General features: G+C 38.4%; 1 protein-coding gene across 4 annotated transcripts in view; it reads left to right on the top strand.

Moving 5' to 3' along the window:
* Window positions 1-16,176, top strand: part of LOC590671 (C-myc promoter-binding protein) — a 71,280-nt gene that overhangs the window by 38,483 nt on the left and 16,621 nt on the right. For all 4 annotated transcript variants that reach the window (XM_030976828.1, XM_030976825.1, XM_030976826.1 and 1 more), the window contains exons 7-18: window positions 1,002-1,168; window positions 1,737-1,978; window positions 4,338-4,404; window positions 6,597-6,797; window positions 7,499-7,674; window positions 8,390-8,432; window positions 8,958-9,098; window positions 10,462-10,603; window positions 12,763-12,908; window positions 13,562-13,677; window positions 14,508-14,711; window positions 15,255-15,399. In XM_030976828.1, the coding sequence (XP_030832688.1) occupies window positions 1,002-1,168; window positions 1,737-1,978; window positions 4,338-4,404; window positions 6,597-6,797; window positions 7,499-7,674; window positions 8,390-8,432; window positions 8,958-9,098; window positions 10,462-10,603; window positions 12,763-12,908; window positions 13,562-13,677; window positions 14,508-14,711; window positions 15,255-15,399 (1,790 nt within the window). The remainder of the gene's footprint in view (window positions 1-1,001; window positions 1,169-1,736; window positions 1,979-4,337; window positions 4,405-6,596; window positions 6,798-7,498; window positions 7,675-8,389; window positions 8,433-8,957; window positions 9,099-10,461; window positions 10,604-12,762; window positions 12,909-13,561; window positions 13,678-14,507; window positions 14,712-15,254; window positions 15,400-16,176) is intronic.

Here is a 16,176-nt window from a genome sequence, read left to right on the forward strand (position 1 = left end):
TATAAAGGGAGCACCTAGCCCTTTGAAAAAAATGTATAACAATTGACCCACTTTGAGCTACCAGTAGGGCTCCAGTAGGCAGCAACAATCTGTTGTCATTCTGAAGAGAGCAAAGGGCCCCTCTCAAGTTCAATTAGATTCCTATTGAATGTGGGGACACAGGAAGTCTATTCATACCACAGGGTATTATTTACAGCGTACAGGGTAGGTGTAAAATACCGACTAGTTCTCAACTAGGTGATAAATTCCAGAGATAATGGGGGAAGCAGAGAAGTGAGAAAGCACAGTTTCATCCCTCATATACTATTAAGGATTTAAGTACATCTTTTATCAAACAAGCTCCTGAAATATTTAGATAACAGAGCTCTGTGTGCTGAATAAAGTTGCTTCCGTGTACATAAACTGTATAATGTCCGTGTACTGTAGCACTTCAATATTATTAAAGTGTATTTACTTGTGCAGGTTTATTAAACAATCAAAGCTTCCCCCCTATACTTCCGCTTTGTTGTTATCGTGTAGTTGCCAACTAGGTTAAGTTGACATTTATATCAATCATTTGCCCAACCATTGGCAGTCCGTTAAAGATTTGAATAAATATACCCCTAGTCCATTTCTGTCAGCATGGTAAACTCCACCACTACTTCTAATAGTATTCCATATTTGTGTAACGCATATCACAAAGTGTCCCTATGTGCTTTAATGAAGAGAAAGGCTCGGCTGAGTCAGATGATTATTATATATATCAGTTGTTACAATATAATAGTTCTCTCTAATATTATTATCACAGAGATCAATACCCCTTTTACACACACAAGACTGAAAGACTAAAAGCTGCTGAAAGCCAGGATAGAAATATGATTGCAGGGCCTTCAAGAAGAATAGTGTTAATAAAAAAGACTATTTATATTGATGAGGCTACCCTGGGTAGATAAGACCATACAGGTGTATTATTAGCTTCATGATTTAATGAAATGTATGATCTCTTATTTGCTTATTTCCAGACATGCTAAGCCGTTACCCGTTGGAGGACTACGATGACTTCCCCCTTCCCCAATCCACCCCGTTCTGTATGCCCATGGGGGCGGCCATCGAGTGCTGGGCGGAGACCAGGGAACACCCCCTCCCCGTCTTCTCAACGTTCGTCCTTACGGACATTGCCGGTGGAAAGGTACAAAGGGTGGAGTTTGACAAAGTAGAAAGTCTCTAAATTTGTGACTGTCGAGAACTGTTTCTGCTGAAGAAAGATCCGCAGTCAATTTCAGGAAATGATATCATTGTATTGAATAAAACAAAGGATGCTGATATGGTCTGCTCTATTTAGACAGGCCATGCTGAAAGTACAAACTTGATTATACAAAATATAGAGGAAAGGTGTGTTCAGGAAATGTTATTTCTTCTTTCTTGAACCTTGATGAGATAATCCCTGAAGCAGCTTTTCCAAATTGAGAATCTTTCTCAGGGTAATATATGATCACTACGTCAAGATGAAAGATAAAAGAGAGTAGTCTACTGATTTACTCTGTTATATTTCTTAAGATGATTTTCGTGTAATGATTTCATGATGGTATATGCACATCAAAAAAATATTTCATGAAGTTGAATGATTCATTTTTGTTATACTTCAAATGAATATCGTAATGTCACATTTTACCTTGTATTCAACGTTTGAATTTGTTGACTTTTCCCCAAGACCCAACCAAAACACTTTCCTTTACACTTCTTACCCCCCTAACTAGGTGTACGGAGCGGCCGTGACCTTCTACGAGAACTATCCCGAGGAGAAACTTAGCGAGCAACAGAGGGAGGCCTTGCAGTTGAAGCCTACCGACACCAAGAACGGGCCGTCCGGCTACAACATCCACGTCAACAAGTGCGTCTGTCTCCTCTCCCATTGGCCCTTCTTTGAGGCCTTCAAGAAGTTCCTGGCCTTCATCTATCGGGTCTCCATCTCGGGGCCGCGTTCGATACCCATCGAGAGGTAGGTTGTCCATTTTTTTCACTCTTTTAAATTCTGTTTTTATGAACTTAAAGCGCCCCACTGCACTATTTATAACTACTTGCGCCCTCTATATAGCAAACAATCCCTAATCGGTGACCGTTGGTCCCCCATGGTCACCTTTTTCTTATATTGAGAACTGATTTGATGAGATAACCACTTGTCAGTGACCATGCAGGGAGGTCTAATCCCTCCTGGCCAAACTAGTACAGATAGGCTTTAAAGTAATGTTGAGTTCAGATGATAGCATCTTGAGGAACTCTATAGAAACTGTCGTTTTGAGTTAGTGATCATCTGGTTTAAAAAATAAAAAATAAAAAATAAATTCATCCTGTAAACTGACGAACGACAAGCTGGTGTTGATCCTTCAATATTTTGTCTTGTGAAGCGATTGAATGATAAAACTGATTTGCTATTTGTGAAAGTTTCTGGCCGTGAATATTCATAAAAGCTCGGGTTCGTGAAAGATTGTACAATACTTAATAGCGGTAAGTAATAGGGTTCAACAAAATATTTCAAAAAGTTATAAAACATCCTTATTCTTCTTTGCATGTGTTGTTGAATTTCTGTTCAATTTGGTCAGTAATGTTTTTGGTTTAAATCAAGGATTCAAATTCCAGTTCTATTTTCTAAAATGTGTATTTTGTTATTAGAATTCAAAGTCCTTAGAGCCCCACTGCACTAGTTTGGCCAGGAGGGATTAGACCTCCCTGCATGGTCACTGACTGATGGTTATCTCATCAAATCAGCTCTCAATTAACAAAAGAAAAAAGGGATCATGGGGGACCAATGGTCACCGATTAGGCATTGTTTTGCTATATGGAGGGCGCAAGTAGCTATAAGTAGTGCAGTGGGGCTTTAAAAGTAAGCCTCAGAGTTGATATAGGTAATCAACTATGATAAAACTGATTTTACGTGCTACTTACATGTATATGTGGTGGTCTGTGATTTTGGCCTACACTCATTCCCAACACAGTCATGCATGTTGAAATATCTGTGTATTATGTTTTGGTAGAGACAGCAATATTTTTAGTATCTCATCAACTGAATCCCTGAGGGAGCACATAAATGTCAATGTACCAGCTGATGGTCGTCAATGTCCATGCAATGCAATTACCATGTCTGGCAAACGTCAGAGTGTTCATATTCTCTGATCCATCAACCCTCCTGCTACTCAAATTGGCAATCCCTTTTCAGAAATTATTTTGGGAAGTGATTTGCCTGCATGTCTGTGCTTTTGAGCAGGACTCTTGAAAATGAAGATGACAAACAGTTCAATCTCATACAGTAGGCTTGCGGGTGCACCATGTGAGAGAGAGAGAGAGAGAGAGAGGATTGAGGAGTCCTAAAAAGGACCCTCTGTAATCTTTCTTGAGGGTGTGTAGTCCTGAAAAGGACTGTTTGTGTAGTCGTGAAAAGACTGTTGGTTATCTTTCTCAGCTCATAGTGCAATCTTACAGCACCGTGCTGCTAGCTAATGTTTGATCCCCTATATCATATATTGTTTCTTATAACCTAGACAGAACTTTTTATTTTCATGAATAATATTTACTGTCAGCTTGATATAATATATACTCATAACTTGTTCAGTAAACTCTCAGTACAAGTACTGTAACTGTCTTTATATCTCCTAAATGTGATGCATACAACTGTTAAGCTAGTAACAATATTATAATTTTTAACCTCATTTTCAAATGCATCAGGCTACAGGCAGTGTTAATTAAAGACATAAGCTCTACAACATATACAGGATGTATACCTGGTATACAAAAATGTCTATGAAACCATATAAGAATTAATGTTTAATATAAGTGCCAATAAATGAGGGGTTGCGTTCTAGGAAGCCTTCTAATTTCATTAGTTTCAGTCATCTCTGGCTAGAAAGAGAGTACTTCAAAAACCACTTTCATAGGCACAGCCACAAAGCAACATTTCTGTGGATTAGATATACATCTACAGCTTCCCGTATTTGATACATCTGTAATTTCTGTGAAGTGAACGATGCTATTTAAGGAAGCAATGGAAAAAACACAAGAACTCTTGTAGTTTTAGAACCCTCAAGATGGGCTAAACTATGAAAAGAGAAACCAGAACACATAAGTCCTAACTTGTATTAGGAATGGATGTAGGAACTTTCACTTAGAAATTAATGGGAAGGTTGAGGCCAAGCCAGCAAAATTACAGGAAGGGAACTCCTTGAACGTTTTGCAAGTGTGGCCATACCTAATTTTTTGGGGGGGAAATGAAAACGTCAAATTATAGTAATTTTGTTTGTTTAGAAATAGGATTTTTATGAAAATATTTTCATTCTTAAAATTTGTCTTTTCCATTTTTTCTTCAGGCATATCTCTCATTTCATGCACGAGGTGCCCTTCCCAACACCTCAGAGACCAAGGATACTTATGGAGGTAAGTCATATATAAAATATATTGTCTGTTAAAGAGTCAGATGGGCATTAATGTTTGGTTAAAGGGATTGGGTCAGATTCTAAACAAAATCCTTGATTTTACTCATGCTGCAATCATATTTATAAACCTTTAGGTCAGTCTGGAATCCCATGGCTTTTACTGATTATCAAGATATTTATGATTGGAATTCAAAATTTCAAAACCTGTTTTCCTAACAGTTTTCACAGTACAGTCTATTGGAGAAAATGAATATGGTAAAACCTGTTACTCATAAATTTTTACTTTTTTAAGGAACTTCATGATCTAGGGGCTAGGGACTAATAGCCCTCATCAGGGATGCCCTTTTTCAGGCTCTGAAACCTTCCCCAATTACACCTCGGTCACACCCGCCAGACCAACTCCAAACTGAATCCAAACTGACCAATTTTTGGCCATTCGTGGTAATGTAATTGCTGATTCGGTCTGCTGTTGGTCTGGTCTCGGTTTTCGTTTGTGTGACTGAGGTATTAGGCTTTTCAGGCTTTTCAGGTTTCATTTTGTAGAACACATATGGGACACGAACATGTAGGAGTCTCTGTTCAGGCTCGTTTGTTAAACCAACAGTTGTCTTTGCCTCAAGACTGGTCAGAAGGCACTACAAAGAGCCTGTAGCAGATGAGAAATGTTGTCAGGTCCTGAAAGTGATTGTATGAAATCTTTCAATGCTGGTTCTGCACTATTAAAAGGGAGGGATGTGTTTCTATCAAAATTGTGGCAAGCGTTTACAGGCCAGCTAATATCAAGGACAAACACAGAAAACAGTGTTTACCATAAAGATGAATATCTCACAGTGCTCGAACTTTGAAATGGGAGCTTTCTACAAGATTCCAGAAAGAAAATTATCTAAAATAATGTAAACAAAGGTACCTTGGTACTGTTAATAGTCTTTGACCTTTGACCTTATAACCGGGTACTTCAGCTGTCGGAGACTAAATATTGATAAGTGTGTTGTTTTGTTCATCATACATGATAGCAGGTGGGGAAGTTTGTAGTTTGTGCAAATATTTTTCATGCCGTAGACAAAGCTTTTCTGGGTCAAACGTTCAGCTGTTGCGCTAAATATTCAACTAGCAGGTGCTATATTTTACATGTGGATGTCTGTGTACTTACTAATACAGACATGTAAATGCATAGCCATATAATGTAGATGACATTCATTGAGGAAGACAAAATAAAATAAAAAGATTACAAGAAAGAATCTATTACAAGTTGATGTTATTTGATGTATGATCAAGTTTTGTAGATTTTATATGATAACTAATTCTTGGTTAACACGTTAAAGACAATGATGCCTAAATTAATGTATGATTTAACCCCATTGGATAAGTGTATTTTATAAGGAAAATATAAATGCAGATATACATAGAGATATTTGAAAGTAAATATTTGAAAAACCATTAATAGTGCTAATATAAAGTGTATCTTGTTTTATTGTCCTTGATTAATCCAATTAAATACCATTATGGGGTTTCAATTTTACACCAATTTATTTTTAATCTTAAAAAAAAAATTCTTGTGAGTTTAAAAGATGAATGAAGAAATCAAATGTAAACATTGCATAACTTGCATTGTTCCCTGTTACTTGCAATTGGGCAAGTCCAAGCTATTAGGCCACATGGGGTCAAGTATGTTGCCAAATTTTCATGAAATCATGAAAATGAATTGGTATGAAAGTATTATTTTTCATGATATGTTGTCAGACCCACACTCTAGCATTGCTACAAGTACATTGTATGAACTGAACATGATGATGTGATAATAATATATGTCTTATACAGTAGGCTTACTTGCGGTTACGGTAGCCTACTGTATATCTACATCACCATGCAAGCCGATACTTACAAGCAGCATCTAATATATGTCTTGTTAACCTAGAGTAGCCTCATCAGTATTGATGCTGTTCTTCCAGAGAGCTCTGCAATCACATGTACTAATATCTAGACGTGATCGGTAACATACAACACAAAATACACCATACTGAAGCTTGAACTTCCCTAGCAGGAATTAATTCCTTGAAATGCTGGAGTGCTGTAATGGCAGCTAGGCTAAAGCCGGGGTTATAATTAGTGCGCCTCGGAATAGAATTTCTAGATAGACGGCGATATAGAAATGCCTATTATTATTATTATTATGTTACACTGTTGTTATTTCAGTTGGGCCATGACCAGCTGATCCTGGCTACGCCCCAGACCTCGCCCATCCCTCTGAGTGGAGCCAGCTACTGTGCCATGCTGAGGAACCTGGGACCGGAGAAGACCCTCAACGTCTTGGCCTTCTTACTCATGGAACACAAGCTGGTCCTGCACTCACTTAGACCAGCCCTGCTCACTGGTGTGGCAGAAGCGGTCTCTTCGGTAAGTCAGTCTCCTGGGGGTGTTTCACAAAGATCCTAAGTTGAACTTATCTGTAAGTTGGACATAACATTTATGGAAAGCCGTTAGCATCTATAAAAATATTTTGAATTTTTTTTTTTTAAAGACATAAAATGTTGAATCAAATTATTCATATTTTCTATTACCAAGGAAATTTCATGTTCTTGATGGAGAATTCATAAAAAGTCTAAAATACTTTAATTTTCGCTTTTGAATATATTTATTTTAAGGCTAAACATGGCTCTCCTAATTTTTATGTCCAACTTCAAGTTAAGTTTGACTTAGGATCTTTGTGAAACACCCACCTGGGACGTCCATTTTGTTGTTGTTGTACGTGTGGTTTTTGTAGAGGTGTCGTGGTCTAGTGGATGCGTCACTAGACCGTGGATCACATGGTTTTGCGGCTCGAATCCCACCGCAGCCCCAATGTCCTTTGGCAAGACATTAATCTACATTTGCCACTCTCCACCTACTGTAGGTGAAGTAGATGGGTACCCTGTAGGAAGGAATTCCTTGACTGATTTGGCATCTTGATATGGTAGCTCGGCTACAGCCGGGGTAATAATATGATACTTTGTATTAAGCGCAGTAGAGTATATTCAGATAGTAGCAGCGCTATAAAATAAAGGGACCTATTATTATTATCATTATTATTATTAATTAATTCATTTTTCTCTTTGCAGTTAATCTTTCCCTTCGTGTGGCAGTGTCCCTACATACCCCTATGCCCACTGAGTCTGTCTGACTACCTGAGTGCCCCAATGTCTGTGGTGGTGGGGATCGACTCCCGCTACTTCGACATGTATGACCCTCCCAACGACGCCATCTGCATCGATATCGACACCAACACAATCTTGCAGTAAGTTGCTAATTGTTACTCTCAGGGACTGTTTGTGATGCTGATGCAGGGCTTCATACTTACTTCATACTAGTTTTTGTTTCAGGGACTACAAATTTAAGGGTCGGTATACAGGGGCCTGCTTATAAAATTTTGTAGTTTTCTCATTTTTATGTCTGATTTCTTTCAAATTTTCATCAGTCTACTTGTCTGATTGAATATGAATATGAATATACCCAACCCTAACCCTTAACTTAACCTTAAGCCCAACGACAACCCCCATCCTTACCCTAATCTTATACATGTACCTTCAATGAAATAAAGCCTGGAGAAATTGTTGCAAGGGCAATCGTCAGATCACCTTTGGTTCCCAAACTTGTATACAGTTTTCTTCCAAGGAGGGAAGTGAGCATAGCATGGTTTAGTAAGGCAACTGTTTAGTATAGCAATCAGCAGTGTGAAACACGTGCAGTATATACATTGATGCCTGGATGTAATGAGGAAATGAGATAGTAATAGTAAATCTGTTTGTCTGAGGAGCCATAAAGTGTTGATATGATACTTTGTACTCTTCAAGTATGCTTAATGTATGTTTTATGGATTTGCAATTACATGTACATTAAAGGATCTGAAAGTGGTGTCAGTAAGAAGAGAAACCAATTAATGGTGATTATCACGTACGTTAATAAGTCAAGGAAAAAAATTAATAATGGAATAATGCTTGTTTCAATTTCAGACTCGATGACAAGAAAGGAATAACATGGAAGATACTACCAAAGGTGAGTTTTTGTTTGTTTTGTTTATTCAGCACAGGAACAAAGAAGGACTTATCCTTACAACCTACTTTTTAATAAATCATAAAATATTTTAATATCTTTAACCCTAAAAGGGCTAAGGATATATTGCGCTTTAATGATTGTGATGATGATGATGAGGGTGGTAATATTAATAATGAAGAGGAGGGTAATGATGAGGATGACACTCCTGTAGGGCTATTTTGACTTGATACAATGAGCAGAAAAATGTATCATAATACAGCGCAGTGCTGTATGTTGCTGTCCAATATCTTGGACTCACTTTCAAATTCTCAAATAGACATCTTTATGAACTTCTACAAGGACATGTAGATCTATTTTAGGTAGAAAGATACCCCCTCGTCCCTATGTAGAGCTATCAACAGTGCTGTATTTTGCCTTCCAAAATCTTGGACTCACTCTCAAATGCTGAAATTTTAGGTAGAGAGATTGCTGTGTAGTGTGCATGAGTGACTTTTGACTCTCCTCGTTGTTTTGTTTGTGTCTTAGAAACCAGCCAAGAGACTGTACAACACCCTGACAAAGATATACCAAGACATCCAGGAGTCAGCGGTAGGTGATGGCATCTCTGATGAACTCGCCGTCGAGGTGTCGCCCATCACGCTGGATTTTAGCCTGAAGAAGAAACAGGTGAGTCGTCCACTAATTGCTTGTAAACTATCTGATAATTGTTCAGTGCGCTTTAATGATTGTGATAATTATGGTGATGATGATGGTGGTGGTGGTGATGATGATGATGATGATGCTGATTTTGAGGGTGGTGGCGATGAAGATGATAGTGATGGTGATGGTGATGACGACGACTAGTCGACGATGATGACTTTGAAGGTGGTGGTGATGTTGATAACAATGAAGATGATGATCAGAGAAAGAAAGAGAAAGAAAAAAAGACTGAAAATGTGTCCAAATGAATTATTGAGTCCAAATAAATTGTGACAATGATGATGATAGAAATATAGCAAGAAAAAGAGAGAGAGAGAGAGAGAGAGCAAATGAGAATAGTGTAATATTTTCCTAGACAACCATGTGGCCTACTGCCTCATTTCACTTTTTCTGTTAAAATGATTTGCATGAGTTACTCCTTTTTTCATATTTTTTAACATTATGGCTTTTAGTGGCCACATGCTATTTAGCATGAAACGGCAGAAGATCTTGATCTTCGTACATGTTACAAATTTTTGGGAACAATAGAAAATAGAAACAGCAGACAATTTTATCCTTGAAATTCAGTTGACCTGAAAACCTGGACACAGCAAATTCAATTTTTAATCCTCACTGATCTAAAACGCTAACAGAAATTGTTACCTTTTGAAGTACTTAAGCAGAGCTGCCAACCATTCCGTTTTTGCCGGAATTACTCCGTTTTTCCCTCCAAATTACGGTATTACGTTTTTTCTTCATAAAATACGTTTTTTAATAATTTTTATATTTTTTTTATTTATTATTATTTTTTTTTACAGACCGCACGTCCAACAATTGCCCTAAAATGGTGATTTGATCACGAATTCAATAGAAAACTAATTTTAAAACATACTTGAAGAGAAAAATATTCTCAAAAGAAATGAAATGCCGATAATACCAAAATAACCACCAAAAAAATTACCTGCTTGTATGGAAAAAACAGCATAATGAATGAACATTTTTGCATTGGAAGTGTGTCGCGCGTGGTTGTAAGTTTCGTTTTTATGAATTCCTTTTTTTTGCTTGAAATTCCTTTTTTTTGCCATCATGATTCCTTTTTTTGGTCGCACAAGGTTGGCAGCTCTGCTTAAGTGGCTCAAGTTGAATTTGTCCCGTTGTCTTGTACTCGGTGTATGGCTCTGGGACCCGTTTCACAAAGCCTTTTTTCGATGACAAATTTGCTCTCAGCCAATCAGAAGCGAGGATTTCAGTAGCTTATAACAACAACTGCCATTTGTCACCGATGGCAAGTTTTTATTAAAACAGGACCCTGGTGTACTTATTCCTCATTTCTTCTTTCTTACTTTGACAGATGCAACTGGAGATGAGGATTCAGGACGCATTCCTAGCCTTCATGGCGATGATGCTGAAGGGTTACAGCCATTATCTACTCCCTATCACTCAGCAACCCAGCAATAGAGCTCTAGATGCTAGCTCAAGATTCGACTACCCAGGTTAGTCAAAACAATTTTATTTTTATATACAAACCTTCAAGCATGTCCATAGAGGCCACTCAGAGAGAGAGAGGGAGAGGGAGGTAGAGAGAGAAGGAGAGGGAGGGAGGGTGGGAGAGGGGGAGAGGGAGGAGAGAGAGAGGGAGAGGAGATGAGGATTCAGGATGCATTCCTAGCCTTCATGGCGATGATGCTGAAGGGTTACAGCCACTATCTACTCCCTATCACTCAGCAACCCAGCAATAGAGCTCTAGATGCTAGCTCAAGATTCGACTACCCAGGTTAGTCAAAACAGATTTATTTTTATATTATACAAACCTGTCCATAGAGGCCACTCAGAGAGGGAGGGAGGGAGAGAGAGGGAGGAAGGGAGGGAGAGAGAGAGAGAGAGAGAGAGAGGGAGGGAGGAAGAGGGAGGGAGGGAGGGAGGGAGGGAGGGAGGGAGGGAGGGAGGGAGGGAGGGAGGGAGGGAGGGAGGGAGGGAGGGAGGGAGGGAGGGAGGGAGGGAGAGAGAGGGAGGGAGGGAGGGAGGGAGGGAGGGAGGGAGGGAGGGAGGGAGGGAGGGAGGGAGGGAGGGAGGGAGGGGGAGGGAGGGAGGGAGGGAGGGAGGGAGGGGAGGGAGGGAGAGAGAGGGAGGGAGGGAGACGGAGACAGAAAGGGAGAGAGAGAGAGAAGAAGAAAAAACAAGAGACAGAGACAGATAGAGGGAGAAAGAGAGAGAGGAGGTCCGGGGGGGGGGGGGGGGTTCAATGATGATAGGCAGGCATTTTACTCATGCTATGAAAAGGCGAAGCACAGTGCTGGTATTTTTACCGACAAAGGTTTATCAAAACTATTTACCAGAACCAAGGTGTGACAAATGTTGGCATTATATGCATGCTCTTGACAGCTTACTGCAAGACATATTATGGCATATCAGCTTTAATAGAGCAAGGGTTTGGAAAAATATTTTGATAAAATCACTTATCACCCAAATGTTGCTATAAGAAATAGTAATCAGCATTCATGTGAGAAATCACTCCTTTTCCTAACATTGTGCAGTGTACATATGTTTAGGGAAATATTTTCACACGATCATCAATATCAATCGCCTAATATTTTGATAAGGGCAACAGAATGTAAGTATGGAAAAAATAAAAGTAAACAGCATTCATGTGAAAACCACTTCACCTCTAAATCATTGTATAATTTAGTATAAATACAGTAGATTTAGATCAATATTTTTACAAGATCATCAGAATGTCAGTTGACTGATATAAAACCACAAGGTTAAGGATAAAGTTCTGTATGGAGTATGAATGAGTAGCAACGATTCTTTTCATTGCCACGGAAGCGTTAGAGGCACATATTTAAAAAAGTGCGAGATGGGTGGGCGATCCCACTGCGTAGGTGGTCTATTGAACTGTCTAATCCCCTCGTTGTGTGTAAACCATGCTTGGATGCTTACTGTCCGAGTCAAACCACATGTTGATTTAAGCATTGTGTGTGATTGCACGAGGGTGGGAGGTCATTGATTGAGCAGCTTTTACCTTGGAGGTTAGGTCCTTGAATGGATATCATTAAGGTGACGGTGGATTGTTCAGATAGTTGATATTGCTGCGTCGGTTGTGGCCAGAGATGCATGAATACACATTAGTATGTACTTGTATGTGGATCGCAATCCCATGATCGTTGTTATACAAACAATACATGTTTGTGAGTGCATTAGTGAATATGCAACAAATTTGTAGAAGTAAGAGGTTTAATCGGTGATAAATCTTCTTCATCTTCAATTGTGTTCAGCATTTTCAATTTACCTACGTTAATTGAAATGAAATTAGAAATATTTTTGTTTTGCACGTTTGTCAGAAACCCCATACATGTACCTGCAGTAGAACCAAACTCTGCTCTGAAGAAATCATCAATGTATTCCTCTCTCTCAAAGATGTTATACACATATCTTTTAATTTTAGTTGTGAAAAAGATGCATATAAACATAAAGGGTTAAAAAATTTGCATTTAAGCCCCACTGCACTACTTATCGCTATTTGCGCCCTCTACATGTATATAGCAAACAATGCCTAATCGGTGCCTGTTGGTCCCCCATGATCCCCTTTTTCTTATGTTAATTGAGAGCTGATTTAATATTTTAATATTTGATTTGTATTTGTTTGCCTCAGGTTTCTTGAAGACTCGAGACAAGGCATCCCACGTGTTCTTCAAACAGTTCCTGAAAACACAGATGTTCATCAAGTTCATTGAAGAGATCTCGTTCGTCTCAGAAAACGATGAGAAATTTGCCTTCTTTGACGACTGTATTGATAAGGTAGCTATTTATTCATTCCAAGTCTTTCCTTAAATAGCTCTCCTTCTCCAAACTGCTAATCAAATTGTTTATCGCTGAATATGTGCTGCAATGCATTGTTTAATTTACCTAGCATTCTGTCTCTGTAAATGTCTTGGCATAAGAACATGAAAACATAGAACACAACTTGTCAGTGACTGAGTTTGATGGTCACATTAGTAAAAAAAAAAAATCATCAGCTGTACACAAGAAGGCTTGCACTGCGATGGACAGTACATAGTTCTTGCTGACGGAAGAAGAAATATCTTTTGTTTTGATAATGATAATTAAACCAGTTGTATATTTTGATAGACCAATACGAGCTACCTGCAGCTGCAGCTTTTGATATCAGGAGAATAATAAATAAATAATAATAATAATAATTGGATTTACAAAGTGCCTTTTCCAAGGGACACAAGGCACTGTCTCTTAGACTATCAACAATTTAAGAGGAGTTGTACAGGTACATGTATGTTTTCAGTTGTTTTTTGAAGAAATCTAGTGAAGTACTGTTTCTTAAGAACGAGGGGAGTTTGTTCCAGAGATGCGGGGCTAAGAATACATTATAAAATTCATGAATAAATGAATCGATGCATCATTACCACTCCTTTTCGACATGACGTTGTTTTCTCCAGGTTGATATTGACTGCAAAGATGACATTCATCTGATAGACACTGAGAGTCAGGTGGATAGTGAGCATACAGTCTTTGTCATGCCTCCTGATGCGGATGGTACTGGCACTCAATACGAGTAAGTCTAATTAACCCTTGGACTACTGAATTATCTAATTCCCATGGGCTTAACACAGGCACCACCCGGGTCCCGTAGACAATAGGTTAAGTACTCACACTAACTGGAGTGATTTTCCTTCATGGTAAGCAATTAACTAATTTTATTGATTAAATTATAAATTCTGAAATTCTTTATGTGTAAGAAAGATATTACATGGGAATTTTACATTTACATGTATTTACATGTCAAGTTGGTCTAACCCGGTGTCATACCAGAGTTCAAACTAGAAACTATTATGATAACCTGAGTTATATTGGCAGGATAAGGATTGCATTATTTTTAAAACACTAAGTCAAAGCTTATTTATTAGATAACAATTCTGAGATCTTTTAGTCTGTTGTAAAGAAATTTTATATGCCACTCTACACGACTCTAAGGTGGCAGAAATAATCTGTTCCTTTAGTTTATAGGAGTATGATTAATAATTTCTTCTTTAGTTTATAGTCTGACTTTTCAAGATAATTTATGAGCTGTTAATCATGTTACAAATGAAATTTCATTCTTTGGAATACAAGACTCATAGGTCCAAATTCACAAAGGAGGTTTATATTTAACCCATGGTTTAAACCATCATTTACATAACCCATGGCTTCAAATTAGCACAAATAAAGCGTATCTTGCCTTGCACGTGTGTAATAAATATTGGACCTCTGACTGTGTCATGCTTATTTTGCGCTAATTTTAGACCATGGGTTAAATTTAAACCTCCTTTGTGAATTCGGGCCATAGGGTATACCATATTCAGCCCGACTCATCTCAATTCATTTATCCATTCTTTTTTTCTGCAGCTACACCGATTTCCCAATCCTGAAACGAGAGCTGTTCCACGCTCCGCCGACTGCGGAGGTCCGAGACCAGCTGTCGACGCCCAACATCAGCAGGACCAAGCAGGGCGTGGCCCAGAGTCCGTTCCCCAGGAGGACCAAACAAGAGATGAGGAACTCTCAGAAGATGGCCAAGATGCAGGCTGCATCACCAGAACAGTGGGCAAAGTGAGTAGCTGCGATTTCTGCAGAACGACAGGAGTAGGCTGGCATGAAGCCTTTCCATTAAAAAATGCCTTGGTTGAACTATCTTGGCAGTAGACTACACTTATAGGCCTTATCTTATACTACATTTGGGCCCCGTTGCATAAAACTTACCATTGATGGTAGCTTTGCCATCAATGGCAAGTACCATGGTTACAGGGCTCAACGGCCAATCAAAATCAAAGTTTCCATGGAAGTTACCATCAATGGTAAGTTTTGTGCAACAGGGCCCTGATCTAAATTATTGTGTAAACAAAATTTAAGCTTGGCTTGGGATATTGAGTGTCAACATGCAGTCCATTCACTAATATAGACTATAATTTTTGTTTTAAAGAAATATACATGTAGGGTGGTATTCCCAGAAGATCTGAGTAACCAGGGTGGTCTTTGTGATAACTCTACGCCATGATTTTAAATTAATAAAGTTTATGAGTTGCTAAACAAATCATAATGCCTTGTGAACACCCTTCTTACTAACCTTCTCTCTTTTTGTTCTTTCCTACATAGCTACCTGTTAGGCCAGTCCTATGCTCTGTGGTTCATCCATTTACCGTCCTACGTGAAAGCAACTCATTCCAAGACGAGAGCTCTCAGAACGGCCTTCGAGGTGCTCAAGAAGATGCAGGATAAGAACATTTCGCTCTTTGATGAGGTCAGTAAAAAATAAATGAGTGAGGCAACTTTTCCAACCCCCATTGAATGACTGACATGTACAATGTACTTAAACCTACACTCTAGTAATTTACTTGCAATGGAGTAAGTGTTAAAGGGATTGGGTAACTTTGTCTCAGATTCTAAAACAAAATCCTGGATTTGGCTCATGCTGCAATCATAATTATAAACCTTTAGGTCAATCAGGAATCGCACAACTTTTTACAAGCCGATCGCCTGTCTGATTATCAAGATATTTATGATTGGAATCAGAAATGTCAAAAACTGTTCTCCCAACAGTTTTTAGAAAACTACTGTCTATTGGGGAAAATGAGTATGTTAAAACCGGTCACTCAAAGATTTTTTACTTTTTGAGGCACTTCATGATCATTTTGAAGTGCAATTTTTTTAGGGCTTCAATATTATACCACATCACAGACACTAATAACACATACTGTAGGGCCATGCATCTCAGATTTGTAAAACTGGAAACATTGTTAAACAATGCCTTTAACCTACACTCTAGTAATTCACTTGCAATGGAGTAATTATACAGACATGCCATGTTATTCTGTTTTCCTTGAGGTGCAAGCATTTCATAAATTTACATCTAAAATTGTAGCTTCATTTTCTTTTTTCTCTTTATAAAACTTATGAAGAAAAACTTTTCATTGATGTATAGAGCATGGTAGGAATTTTACAATATACAAATCTCAAGGATATTTTAGACAGTAACGCCTAAAGTTCAATCCCAAATATTAAATTCCAAGCACCTACA

Source organism: Strongylocentrotus purpuratus, unplaced genomic scaffold (genome assembly GCF_000002235.5).
Source record: "Strongylocentrotus purpuratus isolate Spur 01 unplaced genomic scaffold, Spur_5.0 spur5_scaffold_9, whole genome shotgun sequence".
NCBI classification, from domain to species: domain Eukaryota; kingdom Metazoa; phylum Echinodermata; class Echinoidea; order Camarodonta; family Strongylocentrotidae; genus Strongylocentrotus; species Strongylocentrotus purpuratus.